The sequence below is a fragment of the Trachypithecus francoisi genome, unplaced genomic scaffold, assembly GCF_009764315.1.
Source record: "Trachypithecus francoisi isolate TF-2019V2 unplaced genomic scaffold, Tfra_2.0 Lachesis_group17, whole genome shotgun sequence".
NCBI classification, from domain to species: Eukaryota; Metazoa; Chordata; class Mammalia; order Primates; family Cercopithecidae; genus Trachypithecus; species Trachypithecus francoisi.
The window spans coordinates 24,620,638-24,637,393 of NW_022681462.1; the positions used below are offsets into that span (position 1 = coordinate 24,620,638).

The 16,756-nt window shown below is 46.6% G+C and overlaps 1 protein-coding gene across 3 annotated transcripts in view; it reads left to right on the forward strand.

Annotated features, from left to right (window-relative positions):
• Positions 1-16,756, forward strand: part of TET3 (tet methylcytosine dioxygenase 3) — a 125,798-nt gene that overhangs the window by 58,004 nt on the left and 51,038 nt on the right. For all 3 annotated transcript variants that reach the window (XM_033175137.1, XM_033175138.1, XM_033175139.1), the window contains one exon: positions 3,621-5,754. In XM_033175137.1, coding sequence (XP_033031028.1) covers positions 3,621-5,754 — 2,134 coding nt within the window. The remainder of the gene's footprint in view (positions 1-3,620; positions 5,755-16,756) is intronic.

Consider the following 16,756-nt stretch of genomic DNA (forward strand, 5'->3'; position numbering starts at 1 on the left):
TTGGTAGGTTAATGGCCTTCTGTGGAACCTGACTCCTTGTGGTTCTTACCCGGGCTGTTCTTAAACGCAGCAGACTGAGAGTTGGGAAGGACGCTTCTCCTTTTCTTGCCTGTTGGCCCCGTCTCCTGCTGGCAGGTTTCCTCCAGCATCACTGACAGGTGTTGAGAATGGTATCAGTGGGCTCTCTTGGTTGGGAAATAGGAATTTAGAGTTTCTTAAGATCTCCCTATCCATAGTGGCTTCACTTACCTCGTATCTATGTCTGCTTTTCCCTTTCTCCTCTTTTTGGTCCAAGGAGCATTTTCCTTCCCAGGGAATTCAGAGGCACAAGAGCCATCCTAGCCCTTCCTTGTTCTTATTCACACACCAAAAATAACTTTTTAAATCCCTTTTAGTTGTCTTGACCATTTTGGGGAAGCCTCCACTCATGTAGCATTAGTCTTCCTGACACTGTTTTTGTAAATCTGTGCTACTCTCGGGTGTTTCTTCTTGGTTATGCATGCTCCTTCCATCTTCCTACATAAGCATGTAAGATTTGACCACTTCAGATTGTATAGCCTTGTTAGCCACATTAGTTTAGGCTTCTAAGAAAGAAGAGCATGCTGGGTGATCCGCCACATTCCTAGACTTCTGAAAGGTAGTCTTCCACTGGGGTCAAGGAAAAGCTGATACGTTCTGTGGCCAGTGGGGATGGCAGGCTTTTCATTTACCTGAGTGTTACTGCTCCAGCTGTGGGCAGGAAGCACAGGAGTCATGGAGATTTGGACCCTGCCTGGCAGGAGCCACCATCTAGTGGGGGAGGGGGGCAGCTGCTTGAACAAATAACAGTAGTGGCATGTGATAAGTGCTAATGAAGGTGCCCTGGGAACCCGGGGAAGGAGTCACAGATAATTCTGTGAAGTAGGTAGGGGAAGAGATGACACTGAGCTGATGCTTGAAGGATAAGCCAGAGAGGCCACTCTAAGAGGCTGAGAAGGGCATTCCAGGCAATGAGAACTGCGTGTACAAAGCCTAGTGACGTCAGAGAACATGGCCTGTTAGAAAAGCATGAGGGTCTTTTGTGGCCAGAATGGAGGCAAAGGTGAGGATGAGGTAGAAACTGCTGGCTGGGACCTCTGCTAACCTCCCACAGAGCTCATCCCAAACCCTAGTTTCCCACCACACTTAGGAGCCCGTGATGGCCTTGTCTGACAGTCTTAGGACTGGCATCATTTTAGCCACTTACTTAAAACACTTTGAGGCCAGACACAGTGTCTCACACCTATAATCCCAACACTTTAGGAGGCTAAGGCCAGAGGATCATTTGAGGCCAGAAGTTAGAGATCAGCCTGGGCAACATAGCAAGACTCAAGCTCTTAAAAAAAAAAAAAAAAAAAAAAAAATTAGCTGGGCGTGGTACATGCATCAACTCCCAGCTACTTGATAGGCTGAGGTGGGAGGATTACTTGAGTCCAGGAGTTCAAGGCTGCAATGAACTATGATCATGCCACTGAACTCCAGCCTGGGTGAGAGTGTGTCTCTAAAATAAATAAAACACTTTGTGTTATACTTGAGGGACTGATTTCTTATTTTGCTTTTTATTTTCACAGAATTTAAAAATTTATAGAAAAATAGCAGGGATCATACTTGGGACTCACATACCCCAAATGTGTAGGTTTTGTCTCATGTATTTATCATTTTGTCTATAGAGACATATTTTTCCATATGTATATTGTTTTTTTCTGAATCATTTGAGATTGAGTACACAATGTTCCTCAACTTATGACTGAGTTATGTCCCAATAAACTAATCATAAATTGAAAGTATTGTAAGTCAAAAATGGGCATTTTATAGACATGATGGGATGCTAAAACACAGAACACAATATCCAGAAAGCCGTAACAGCATGGAACATTGTGGAGCCTCAGTTGTTTACCTTGGTGATTGCGTGGTTGACCGGGGGCTCTGGGTTGCTGCCACTGCCCAGCGTCGCTAAAGTATTGCTAGCCTCAGAAAAGATCAAAATTCAAAGTATGGTTTCTTTTGAATGCCTGTTGCAAAGTCAGAATCTTAAGTGGAACCATCGTAAGTTGGGGACTGTCTGTACTGTCCCTTTACTCCTAAATACTTCAGTATGTGTATCCTGAGAACAAGGGCATTCTGTTACATAACCCATTGTCTAATGATCCAAGTCAAGATTAGGAATGACAGAATATTATCTTATCCACGTCCATATTCACATTTCATGACTTGTCCCAAGTAAAACTAATGTATTTTCCCCCAGTCTAAGGTCTAACCCATGAACATGCATTTAGCTGTTCTTTTTGAGGGAAGAGATTGTTTTTCTTGACTTTGAAACTTTTTGAAGAGAACAATCCAGGTACTTTCTAGATCACCCTTCAATTTGGATTTATCTGATGTGTCCTTGTGATTAGATTCAGGTTATACATTTTGGCAGGAGTTCTGTGTGAGTGGTGTTAAGTCGTCCGCAATGTCTTACATCAAGGGGCATATGGTGGTGTTTTGTCTCAGTATTGGTGATGATGATAACTTTGGTCATTTGGGTTAAGGTGGTGTCTGTCTACCAGATCTCTCCACTACAGTTACTGTTGTAATTATGTAATTTTAGAGGAGATGCTTTGAGACCATGCATACATACATCCTGTACTTCACCATGCTTTCACCTGCTGCCACTGATGACTTTCTAAATCCATCAGCCCTTCTATGTTTTCTCTTAGCATTCTACAGTAAGGAAGAGCTTTCCTTTCCTAAGGGATGGGTCTGCAAACTCAATCTCACATCTTTGTATTCACTTTTCACTTGCTGGGCTGGGTCTTCCTGGCCCTCTTACTCTCATCCTTCCCCCTTTGGTGTGCTTTTGGGGATATGAGGTATATAGTGGTGGTTCTTGTGCTCAGGGAGAGGCCTGAATCCTTCTCTAAGCAGCAACTTGCTTGTCTTTGGCAGGACTGACCGGGCATGGGGCTAAATGCATGCTGTGTCAGATCATCGGCGTTTCCCTCAGGCCTGGGGCTGTGTGTGGGAATGTGGTCTGTTGCCAGCTTTCTGTGCTCGGCCTGGGCTTAAGTGAGGACAGTTTTAGGGGGAGAAAAGAACTATGAGTTCCCACTAGGAAGCCGTGGCTGACCCATGGTCCAGGCTGAATTTGTTAATCAAAGCTCCTCTTTCCCTACCCCTACGAACACACACTTCACACTTAGAGCACGTGTGTACACACAGGCTTGTTTGGATTTCTTTCCATCTTGACAAAACAAGATAAAGTCCTAGTGTGACTTTGATCATTGTGAATTAAGGACTTTTTTGTGTGTGTCTCTGGTTTTAGGAGAGCCTCATTCGTGTGATTGATCTGAGGCTCTAAAAGTTTCTGAGCAACATTAAGAATGTCACATTAGGATCTTCTCTTTAAAAGTATCTTAAAGATCTTTTTTATTTCTGCTGGTGAAGCTCGCTAGGGAACCAAAGACATGGGAAGATGAATTGGAGGCTGAAGAAGTACCAGAGAGAGGATTTGCAAGAAAAGTTGGGGGTCAGATGTGCACCTGAGTGGTATGAAGCAGGGAAATGCTTTTCAAATAGTGTGGTTCATTTTTTTCCTTTTTCCCCCTTCTCTCTCTCTTTAGACAGGCTCAGAGCTCAGCCCAGTTGATGGACCTGTTCCAGGTCAGATGGACTCAGGGCCAGTGTACCATGGGGACTCACGGCAGCTAAGCGCCTCAGGGGTGCCGGTCAATGGTGCTAGAGAGCCCGCTGGACCCAGTCTGCTGGGGACTGGGGGTCCTTGGCGGGTAGACCAAAAGCCCGACTGGGAGGCTGCCCCAGGCCCAGCTCATACTGCTCGCCTGGAAGATGCCCACGATCTGGTGGCCTTTTCGGCTGTGGCCGAAGCTGTGTCCTCTTATGGGGCCCTTAGCACCCGGCTCTATGAAACCTTCAACCGTGAGATGAGTCGTGAGGCTGGGAACAACAGCAGGGGATCCCGGCCAGGGCCCGAGGGCTGCTCTGCTGGCAGCGAAGACCTTGACACACTGCAGACGGCCCTGGCCCTCGCGCGGCATGGTATGAAACCACCCAACTGCAACTGCGATGGCCCAGAATGCCCTGACTACCTCGAGTGGCTGGAGGGGAAGATCAAGTCTGTGGTCATGGAAGGAGGGGAGGAGCGGCCCAGGCTCCCAGGGCCTCTGCCTCCTGGTGAGGCCGGTCTCCCAGCACCAAGCACCAGGCCACTCCTCAGCTCAGAGGTGCCCCAGATCTCTCCCCAAGAGGGCCTGCCCCTGTCCCAGAGTGCCCTGAGCATCGCCAAGGAAAAAAACATCAGCTTGCAGACCGCCATTGCCATCGAGGCCCTCACACAACTCTCCTCCGCCCTCCCGCAGCCTTCTCATTCCACCCCCCAGGCTTCTTGCCCCCTTCCTGAGGCCTTGTCACCTCCTGCCCCTTTCAGATCTCCCCAGTCTTACCTCCGGGCTCCCTCATGGCCTGTGGTTCCTTCTGAAGAGCACTCATCTTTTGCTCCTGATAGCTCTGCCTTCCCTCCAGCAACTCCTCGAACTGAGTTCCCTGAAGTCTGGGGCACCGACACCCCTCCAGCAACGCCCCGGAGCTCCTGGCCCATGCCTCGCCCAAGCCACGACCCCATGGCTGAACTGGAGCAGTTGTTGGGCAGCGCCAGTGATTACATCCAGTCAGTATTCAAGCGGCCTGAGGCCCTGCCTACCAAGCCCAAGGTCAAGGTAGAGGCACCCTCTTCCTCCCCAGCCCTGTCCCCATCCCCTGTGCTTCAGAGGGAGGCTCCCACGCCATCCTCGGAGCCCGACACCCACCAGAAGGCCCAGACCGCCCTGCAGCAGCACCTCCATCACAAGCGCAGCCTCTTCCTAGAACAGGCTCACGACACCTCCTTCCCTGCTCCTTCGGAGCCTTCTGCTCCTGGCTGGTGGCCCCCACCAAGCTCACCTGCCCCACGGCTTCCAGACAGACCACCCAAGGAGAAGAAGAAGAAGCTCCCAACACCAGCTGGAGGTCCCGTGGGAACGGAGAAAGCTGCCCCTGGGATCAAGCCCAGTGTCCGAAAGCCCATTCAGATCAAGAAGTCCAGGCCCCGGGAAGCACAGCCACTCTTCCCGCCTGTCCGGCAGATTGTCCTGGAAGGGCTCAGGTCCCCGGCCTCCCAGGAAGTGCAGGCTCATCCACCGACCCCTCTGCCTGCCTCACAGGGCTCTGCTGTGCCCCTGCCCCCAGAACCTTCTCTTGCGCTATTTGCACCTAGTCCCTCCAGGGACAGCCTGCTGCCCCCTACTCAGGAAATGAGGTCCCCCAGCCCCATGACAACCTTGCAGCCAGGCTCCACTGGCCCTCTTCCCCCTGCCGATGACAAGCTGGAAGAGCTCATCCGGCAGTTTGAGGCTGAATTTGGAGATAGCTTTGGGCTTCCCGGCCCCCCTTCTGTGCCCATTCAGGACCCCGAGAACCAGCAAACATGTCTCCCAGCCCCTGAGAGCCCCTTTGCTACCCGTTCCCCCAAGCAAATCAAGATTGAGTCTTCAGGGGCTGTGACTGTGCTCTCAACAACCTGCTTCCATTCAGAGGAGGGAGGCCAGGAGGCCACACCCACCAAGGCAGAGAACCCACTCACACCCACCCTCAGTGGCTTCTTGGAGTCACCTCTTAAGTACCTGGACACACCCACCAAGAGTCTGCTGGACACACCTGCCAAGAGAGCCCAGGCCGAGTTCCCCACCTGCGATTGCGTCGGTAAGTCCGCCTGGGTGTCAGAAAAAGGCAGAGAAACGGCTGTGGCCTGGTGAGCTAGGGATTTCTAGGCTCTGCTTTCATTTGGCAAACATTTATTGTTTACCAACTGCGACACTGGGTTCTGGGAACATAGAAATGAGCTCATAGCTTAGTGGAAAAGACATTGAAAGAAACTGACCTGATACTGTTGGTGTATGCCACGTCAGTTGAGATGGGCAAGGGGCTTTAATACACAAATGGAGTTGAAGGCATAATAGAGACCTTCCTGTAGGAGGTAGTACTTGTGCTGAGCCCTACAGAGCTCAGGTAGAAAGGACATATTCTAGGAAGACACATCAGGTAGAAAGGACACATCAGGTAGAAAGGACACATTCTAGGAAGAGGGAGTAGCTTGGGCAACAGCTTAGTGGCTGTGAGGGAGTGGAACTTACTTGGACTATTCTTGGTTCAGGCAGGAGCACAAGGGTTTGGGTATATGTGGGGATGAACAAAAGGTGGCTTGGTGGGTGGGGAGGATGGTCAGGGGCCAGACTGTGCAGGGCCCAGGGAGCCACGGCCAAGAGTTTGACTTGACTACACAGGTAATAGTGAGCTCCTGAGGATTTTAAAGCAAGGAATGCCCTGTCACCTCATGCTTTTGAAAGACTTCTGGCTTATGGTGGGTAGGGAAGCTTGAGGGCACTGAGGAGGCATAGCTGTAGGAAAGTTGTTGTCATGAGCCAGGCAAGAAATGACAAGGGCCTGGCCTGAAAGAGCCGGTGACAGAGGGAGGGGTTGGAAGGTCTCCAGAGGAAGGCTTGTGGGAGGAGGGAATGAGACACTGCAGGTCTCTGGCTGGGGTGGTGGTGGTCACTGAGAACTCAGATTGGGAGGACGGGAAGTGAGTTCCCATTGGATGAACCACATCTGAAGTGGCCAGGAGACCAGGTCAGGGTCTGAGTTACACGTTTGGACGCAGTTAGCCTGCAAGTCATGGTTGAAGCTGTGCCGTGCATAAGAACGCGTTGAGGAGTTGAGTCCACTTCTAAGCCTTGCCTTCTGGAATCAGAGCAGGGTGCAGGGCCTCTGAGGACCACTCCCCTCTAAGCATACTGTCTCTGGGAAGTCCTGGAGGCAGTGGTAAGCTCCAGGTCCACTCAGCCCCCACTCTCTGTTTATGGAGTGTTCTGTAAAAGATATGTACGTTTCAGATGTTGACAGAAAACACGGTGATGCTGGCGATGAGCATATTGAATTCTTGTGATTTTATGATACACAGACATGTCTTGGGGAATAGGCTGTCTTCCCTACCTGTGAAAAATACGTAAATATCAAATAAGTCATGGACTTGCTGGGATGTTGTCTCCTGGTCAGTGAGGAGAGCTGGGCTGTTCTGCCTGCTCCAGCTATCCCTCCCCAACTCCTGGGGTACGAGGCAGAGGGGTGGGTGACAAGGAGTCATGTGCAGAACAAGGAAAAGCTGGCCCCAGGGTCTTATCTGGGGGTGAGCAGGTATGCTGCCAGGCACTCACAGACATGCCCCGAGATAGTGGTTCCCACTAGCCCTGTCCATTCTTAGATATGACTAATAATGACATGACTGGGCCCGGCGCGGTGGCTCAAGCCTGTAATCCCAGCACTTTGGGAGGCCGAGGCAAGTGGATCACGAGGTCAGGAGATCGAGACCATCCAGGCTAGCACGGTGAAACCCTGTCTCTACTAAAAATACCAAAAATTAGCCGGGTGGGTGGTGGGCACCTGTAGTCCCAGCTACTTGGGAGGCTGAGACAGGAGAATGGCGTGAACCCAGGAGGCGGAGCTTGCAGTGAGCCGAGATTGTGCCACTGCACTCCAGCCTGGGTGACAGAGTGAGACTCTGTCTCAAAAAATAATAATAATAATGACATGACTTCGAGGGCCTTCTTATTTACCAGCATATGGGGGAAACTTGTTTTGATCATGGGGTCCGCCTACCCTTTTCTCCATGCGTGTATGTGTGTGTCCCATCCGCCTGTGTTTAGCACCTCATTTCTCCTTCTGCAACGTGGGAAATATCCTTACCTAGTGTTTTAAGACATAGTTGATCCTTAGTCAAGATTTTAATTGTTGAATTTAATTACATGGATACTGTGTGTGGTCAAACTAGTTTTTAAATTTGCATCACAACTCCACTTATGGCTGGGAGTGCTTGGGCACTTTACGTAACCCATCACAGTTTCTGCCTCTTCATATGTAGAATGAAAACGATAATAGTACGTGCCTCACCGGGGCTGTTGTGAGGATTAAATTCATTACTACGTGTTTAGTAATGAATTTAACACTTAGTGTTGTGTTGGCACAAGAGTGTCAGCTGTTATCAAGCCTATCAAGTCCAATAGGGCAAGAAAAGTAAAACCATACCTTTGTAAAGGAAAAAAAAGTTGACTTTTCTTTTATTTATCATATATTAATTACCTAGCCATGTATAACTGCCAGTAAGCATAAAATTAAGAGAAATGGTTCATCACTAAAGGACTTTATGGTTTACTTTTTTTTTTTTTTTTTTTTTTAGGCAGGGTCTCACTCTGTTGCTGGGGCTGGAATGCAGTGGCATGACCTCTGCTCACTGCAGCCTCCACTTCCTGGGCTCAAGCAATCCTCCCACCTCAGTCTCCCGAGTAGCTGGAATTACAGGTGCATGCCACCATACTTGGCTAATTTAAAAAAATTTTTTGTAGAGACGAGGTCTCACTGTATTGCCCAGGCTTGTCTCAAACTTCTGGGCTCAAGCAGTCCTGTCATCTCAGCCTCCCAAAGTGCTGGGATTATAGTTGTGAACCACTGCGTCCAGCCTATGGTTTACTTAAGGAATAAAATAAAATAAAATAAAATATTTAGACACCCACTCAATCAGTGTGTGCCGAGTGCCTTTTACCTCCGAGGCCCATGCTGTTGTATGGAAGTGGCTGTATCGCAGGAGTACCCTGTAGCACAGACTTGGTTGTCATCATGGGAGGTCATGTTTTGTCTAGGAAACTCTTGTTTAGAGCTGGGTTTTGAAAACTGTCGTGAACACAGATGGGGAGAGGCATAAAGGCTTTCCAGACTGAGGAGTGCATAAGCACAGTCTTGGCATAAGGAGCAAGCTTGCAGGATGGGATGTTGCAAGGGTGACCTGAAACCTCTGTTCTCCTGCGTTCCTCAGATGAGGAGCCCCCACCAGAGAGGATACATCTTTGCTTGTAGGCAGTGAGCAAAAGTGCGGGCGTCTGTCAGCATCAGCGAAACCAGACCTCCAGAAACTGGGAGCTAACAACACTTTGTGTTGTTAAATTAGAGGAAAATACTTACGTGAAACAAATTTGAACCATCATCTCAGTTAAGTTTTAAAAAATGGAAAAAAGACTAGAAGGAAATATATCAACAGTGGATTGTTTCTATGGTTGGGATATGGATGACCTTTCCCTCATGTGTTTTCTGAATTTTCTACAATGGAATTTGTATTTTATAACCCAGAAATATTTGTGAAAGTGCACACTCGCAATAGCATGGAAGGTGGATTGGTGGAGGGTGATAACCCTGTGGTAGGAGACCCGTTAGGAAGCTGTTGAGAGTAAAAGTGTTTATGAAGCACCTGCTCAGGTCTAGGCACCCTGCCAAGTACTTTATAGTCACCACCTCACTTAATCCTCATAGCAGCTCTATGAGGTAAGTACTGTCAGTGACTCCATTTTAGCCGTGAGGAAACAGATTAAGTGATTTATCAAGGTCATACAAACTAGTGAAAGTGAGATTTGAACCTAGGCAGTTGGACTCTTAACCACCATGTCATATTGTGTTTGAAATTAGTCAGTTGGGAAACAGGTCCCATTCTACTACAATGGTAGTAGAATGAAGAGAGCCAACGAAGAGATTTGTTCTGAAAGTTTCTGGAGGGCCTGAGGTTCATGTTAGGAGAACCCATTCTGTTTTCCAGAATTATCTGGCCACATGCTTCTGGCTGACTGCAACCTCTGCCTCCTGGGTTCAAGCAGTTCTCATGCCTCAACCTCCTGAGTAACTGGGATTACAGGCACCCTCCACCATGCCTGGGTAACTTCTCGTATTTTAGTAGAGATGGGGTTTCATGGTGTTGCCCAGGCTGGTCTCAAACTCCTGAGTTCAGGCAGTTCACCTGCCTCAGCCTCCCAAAGTGCTAGGATTATAGGTGTAAGCCGCCATGCCTGAACAGGTGCTTCTTCGGTTGGTGTGGTAGAATTTGTCTTTGTGAATCCAGGCTCAGAAAAAGGCTTAGAAATCAAGGATGGAATGACAGTGGGACAATCCCATACTCCAGAAATTCATCCCCTCACCAGTGGTAGGTAGAGAGTTACAGGAAGAATTTTCCATAGAAGTGGAGGTGAAATATGGAGACTCCATGAACCCACCTAATAGCTGATAACAGAATATGGGAACAACTTTATAAAAGCATACAAGTTCCTATAGCCAAAAAAAAGGGGGGGAGTGGGGGGCAGGGGAGGGGCCCGGGCACTGTGGCTCATGCCTGTAATCCCAGCACTTTGGGAGGCCGAGGTGGGTGGATCATGAGGTCAGGAATTCGAGACCACCTGGCCAGTATGGTGAAACCCTATCTCTACTAAGAATACAAAAATTAGCTGGGCGTGGTGATGGGCACCTGTAATTCCAGTTACTCTGGAGGCTGAAGCAGAAGAATCACTTGAACCTGGGAGGCTGAGGTTGCAGTGAGCTGAGATCGTGCCGCTGCACTCCAGCCTGGGTGACAGAGCAAGACTCCGTCTCAAAAAACAAAACAAAACAAAAAACCTCTGTTATTCAAGTTATTTGGTAATTTTGCCAAATAAACAATTCAGCCAATATGGGCATCACCATGTAACGGAAGTCCCCAATCCCCTTATATAAAAATGGTGGGTTTCTGAAGGTCTGGATGGGACTCATATGGATTTTTTTATCTGAATCTTGAAGTACTGGAATTAAAGGCACTCCTTAAAGCTTCAAAGAAGTACACTTATAAGCCATGAAAGGAAATGCCATTCTCTAAAAGGTAATATGATGTTTACAGTTTTGAGAATATTTATCACAAGTTGAATTTCTGTATTGAATTATTGCAAGTGACTTGTAGGTGTGGATATTTAAAAATGCACATTGGAGAGTCCCCCCACAACCATCCTATAACACTATTGTCAGGAATGGGACAAGGAGCTATAGAGACTGTTGTTCCCTACGTCTTTGTGTATTTTGTCTATTTTCTGTAACAGGGAAATTCCCAAGAGGAGCCAGTTTAGGACAGAGAATGAATCCAAATGACATTTTAGTGGGAAAAGCATCCTTTGTGCTCATCTAGTCACCATCTTAGAGATGAGGAAGCAGTCTGTTTTAGTTTGTAAGTGTTGTCCTGATGTCTCCGAGGAGCAGCCAACAGGAAGCTGCAGAGACTAAACCACAGCAAAAGCAGGAGGTTAGGAGGTGTAGATGCTAGTGGTTGCCTTCATAGAAATATGTTGTATTTTTAACCAGTTGATTGTTCTTCCCTGAAGAAGTGGCCACAGGGAAAATATCTCCTTTGCTTGGAGCGTGGTGAAAGTCCAAGTGAGGCAGTGGCATTGTCCAGCAAATGTGGCCGATGGCGTGTCCATCAGGGAATTTCAAATGGGACATAGTCCTGAATGGAGAACACAAAGTTATTTGTTTACAATCACATAAAGTCTATTTTCTACAGTTTTTATTTTTATGAGAATGTATCACACAAATCCCCCACCTCACTGCATTGAGATGAAGAGAAACTTCCTATCTTTTAATATTTTTGAGACAATGACTATTTGGACACCATATAAAGGATGGGGAATCTGGCCCTGAGTAGCAAGGTGTCAGAGAGAACTTCCTGCAGGAGAGGATGTCTTACTGAGTTTTAAAGGATAGATAGAAGTTTAATAGAGGAACAAGGAGAAGGGACCTGAAGTTTATGCAGATGAAAGGCATATGGAAAGGCACATGAAGATGCGGAAGATGAGAGAACGTGGGGAAATACAGGTCATGCTGGTGTGACGGGTGTGGAAGATGAAAGATTGGGAGTGGCTGGGGAGGAGAATTTCAGGGGAAGAGGGGATGATACCAAAGCCAGAGAAACCAGTTTGTAGGCTCAGATGTAGTTCAGGCAAGAAATAAAGGGCCTCTGAACTAGAGTGACCTTGAGTAGAAAGGAGGAGGGGAGGGGCAGATAAGAGAAAGAATAGGAAAAGAATTAACTGCTCCAGTGACCAGTTGGATGTAGTAGTAAGGGAGGAGGAGTGGTCACAGGTGACCTCTGAGATTCCAGGCTGGGCGACTGGGTTGATGGTGCTGCCTGTCACCAAGGTTAGAAATACTGGGAGGGCAGCAAGTCTGGGTACCTGGCTTTTGAGATGTCTGTGGGACCTGGCGGTGTCCATCGGGTCAGATCTGTGAACTGGTAGTTCTTTGGCAGACTGATGGTAACTGAAATGTTCAGTCCTGGTCATTTCACCAGGCTGACTGTGCAGATCAAAAAGAAGCCTGAGAATGGAAGTTACCACCATTTAGGGAAGAGGAGCTCAAACAAGAGGCTTCGAAGAAAGTGTGGAAAAGATGTGGGAAGAAACTGAGGAGAGGGTAGGTTAAAGAACCAATGAATAGTTTCAAGGTTGAGAGGGCTAACAGCATCAGAAAAGAAGGGTTAGGATTTAATGCTGGATTCTTCCTTGTCTTACATTATTTGTTCTATGTGCACCAGTCTTTGCAGTTAAATCCCCGGTTCCTTAAGCACAAGGACTGCATGTTTTGTTTGTTTTGTTTTGTTTTTTTGAGATGCGGTCTCACTCTGTCACCCAGGCTGGAAAGCAGTGGCACACTCATGGCTCACTGCAGCCTTGACCTCTTAGGCTTGAGCGATCCTCCTGCCTCAGCCTCCCAAGTAGCCAGGACTACATGCATGCACCACTATGCCTGGCTAATGTTTTTAATTTTTTGTAGGGGAGATAGGGTCTTGCCATGTTGACCAGGCTGATCTTGAACTCCTGGACTCAAGCAGTCCACCCACCTTGGCCTCCCAGAGTGCTGGAATTATAGGAGTGAGCCACCGTGTCTGACCACTTATATTTATAAAGCATCTAGACTGGTGCTAAGCCTATGGCAAGTACCCTTCATATTTTTTGGTCAACCGGTCAGCTTTATTCTACCTCCATATTATACTCTGTTTAGGTGTCAAATGGGTTTAGGAATGATCTCCTTACCTTTAACGTTTATCGTCGTGAATTGGCCCATTATTATAAAGGCCCAGCATGCTGTACATGTTTTCACAGGCAGCTGACCTGAGAGTTTAGTGTTAAAAAATTCATCTAGCACACCTGATCCAGAGTAGGGCCTAACATTCTACCTACCCATGGCTGTGGCTTTCAGGAGGCATCATGCTAGCAGTCATTGACTGTCATTAAAGTGGAATCTAATTAGCTATATAATCTTATGCTCTTCAGCATTAAGTCCACTAAAATTATATCAGAAAACTGAGTTCTGTGGTTTGAATGTTTTTATTTCCCTGAACTTAGATTGAAACTTAATCCCCGGCCGAGCGCAGTGGCTCACGCCTGTAATCCCAGCACTTTGGGAGGCCGAGGCGGGCGGATCATAAGGTCAGGAGATTGAGACCATCCTGGCTAACACGGTGAAACCCTGTCTCTACTAAAAATACAAAAAAAAAAAAAAAAAAAAAGCCGGGCTTGGTGGTGGGCACCTGTAGTCCCAGCTATTCGGGAGCCTGAGGCAGGAGAATGGTGTGAACCCAGGAGGTGGAGCTTGCCGAGATCGCACCACTGCACTCCAGTCTGGGCGACAGAGCAAGACTCTGTCTCAAAAAAAAAAAACAATAAAACAAAAAAAACCAAAGAAACTTAATCCCCTAAAGGCAGTATTGAGAGGAGTGGCCTTTAAGAGGTGATTGGGTGATGCAGGATCTATCCTCATGAATGAATTAATTCATTCATGGATTAATGGGTTAATGGATTAACAGGTTAGTGTGGGAGTGGGACTGGTGGCTGTATTCAGAAAGGGAAGAGAGACCTGAGCTGGCGCACCCAGCCCCTCACCATGTGGCCTGCACCACCTGGGACTCTGCAGAGTTCCCATCAACACGAAGGGCCTCACTAGGTGTGGCACCTTGACCTTGGACTTCTCAGACTCCAGAACTGTGGGAGATAGATTCCTTTCCTTTATAAATTACCCAGTTTCAGGTATTCTGTTTTATAGAACAGGTATTCTGTTTATACAACAGAAAACGGACTAAGAAACTGAGGCAATTGTATAGGATTGTTTGGAAAGAGTAGATAGTACAAATGGAACCTTTGTGTGATCTTGACATCTGTACATTAATTGTATACTGTCTCTCTATACTAATGTCATAAAAAAGACATGCCTCAGCTGTACTCCTGTGTGTAATCCTGGAAAAATGTGGATGCCCTAGTCTGTGTGTAGAGAGTGCAGAAAGGTGGAAGGTTCTTTTAGAAATTAAGCATCTCTTTCTGTTAGGTAGTAATGCGTGGTTTCTTGTGTTAAGTGTCTCTTGCTGATAGCAGAAAGGATATATTCATTCTCTCCCCAGCCTAGAGCAGAAATGGAACAGAACGTATTTTTATATTTTAATGAGTATAGAATTAAGTGCACAGGGTTAAGAAAAACACCTAAAGCCATATAACGAGCATTTTCTCAAAAATTGGATTTTGCTCTCCTGAGCTCTCCTCCAGAGCTTTCTACCATGTATTTTAGAGAAGAAGAAAAAAAAAAAAACCACCTTCACTACTTCTCTCAGTGATCAAAACAAGACATAAAATAGATTTTTCTTTAAGAGGAGTTGAGCCATTTCCCAGCGATGCCACTTTACCTTTATGGAGAAGGAAGAAATATTGCCTTGGGGACTACAAGGTAAAATAGTGACTTAACAGCAAGATGGTAAAATATTCCTTTCCTGAAACCTGGTGAAAGGAACCAAATCAATAAAAATAGAGGAAAAGGTTTCATCAGCTGAAATTTGGGAATAGCCCCAGTCTTCAGCCATGAATTCCAAGGGCTGTCTGCCACTTTGAGATCAAATTGAATTAGAGAATGACACACTGAGTATACAACTCCCAGTGTTGGGAAAAATAACAGAGGGACCCCACAACTTGGAGAAATGGGCTGGAAGATGGGAGACCACCGTCTAGAAGCCATGCTGTGTGGAAACCAGGGAATGTAGGCAGAGCATGTTCCCCATTTGCTCCAGCTTTTGAAGGGGATAAGGTCTGGGCCAAGGATGGTGGGCTGGAGAGATGGGAAATCATATCCTAAAAGCTGGCTTTGTAGCTGAGGGCCAACAGTACCGAAAAGGCTATTGTACAAAGAAAAAATATTTGCTGAACCACCAAACAAAAATCCTGCCAACCGCGGGGCTTTATTTTCACTTGACATCTTATCAGAGTGACTAACTCAGTCCCTTTCGAGGGAGTGAACCGAAATCCTAAGAGTATCTCTCCCTATCAGGACAGAGTAAAACCCAACTCTCAGCATACACATAAAAATTTAGAGGCATTGGCTCCAACAGACAGAGGGGCTTGGAGATGAAGTTTCCCAGTCGCAATTTTCCACAGCTAGTCCCAGTTCTCCTGTCCCCTCTCAGACTGCTGAACTTTCAAACTAATAATTGAAACCTCTACAGCATCCAGTTATCTAGCTGAATTTTTTTTTTTTTTTGGATAGAGTCTCGCTTTGTCACCCAGGCTAAAGTGCAGCCTCTGCCTCCCAGGTTCAAGCAATTCTCCTGCCTCAGCCTCCTGAGTAGCTGGGAATACAGGCATGTGCTACCACGCCCAGCTAATTTTTGTATTTTTAGTAGAGATGGGGTTTCACCATCTTGGCCGGGCTGGTCTGGAACTCCTGACCTTGTGATCCCCCCGCCTCGGCCTCCCAAAGTGCTGGGATTACGGGCTTGAGCCATAGTGCCCGGCCTCTAGCTGAATTTTTACGGGAAGAATTTGAGCAGTGTCCAGGTAAACAGGAGTAAGGAAATTCTGACCGCTCTATTGTTGGGCAAATGAGTATAGACTAGTGGCTTTCAATTGGAGGCTTTCCATTCCTCTCCCCCAGGGGACATTTGGCAGTATCTGAGGACGTTCTTGGTCATCACAAGTGATGTGGTACTACTGACATCTAGAAGCTAGGGATGCTGCTAAGCCCCCTTTAACACACAGAACAGCCCCTACAGCAAAGAACTAATTGATCCAAAATGTCAGTTCTGCCAAGGGGAAGAAACTAGAGATCAGCTTCTCCTGTAAGAAGATTGCGTAACAAACAAACAACATGGTAGCCATTCAAATTCTGTAGGAAAAGTGGAGGGATTAATATAACATTTAATATGAAAATTTATAATTCTTTGTACATTTTCATTAGTGTTAACAAGCTTAGTTTACAAACAAATACTTAAGCAAAAAAAGAAAATTTACATGAGAAAATACAGGAATTGTTTAAACCGCTGACTTATATCTTCAAGAAAGTTGAAGAAAACAGTCACTATAAAATAAAAAATGAAAGGTGAGGTGCTAAGTTATAAAGAAGTCGTGAGAGTTATGGATTAAATTCCAGAAGCACTATGCCATTACAAAGCACATAAAAAGTGCATTAAGAAGCTACAAAAAGCAGAATCAGAGTTAACAGAAAAAGCAGATTGGTGAGGAAGAGGCAAGGTCTTGAAAGTTTACCCCAAAACGGGAAAATGTAGAAATGAACAGTATCGCTGTGGCGTACAGCGAGGGAAGCAGAAGAGAGGGACAGTAGGGACCCCACACAGATTCATTCTGGTAGGAATCTTGGGAACACTCAGTGTTCCCGGCGAAGAGTGTGGTGCAAACTGAACAAACGTGAGAGTCTAAGGTAGAATAGAAAATGTTTTTGAAGTGAATAAGTTATCATGTCCAGGGAAAATGAGGAAAATTTGACAAATAATGCTGATTAACTTATTGAATTTCAAGGGTGAAGAATCACCTACAAG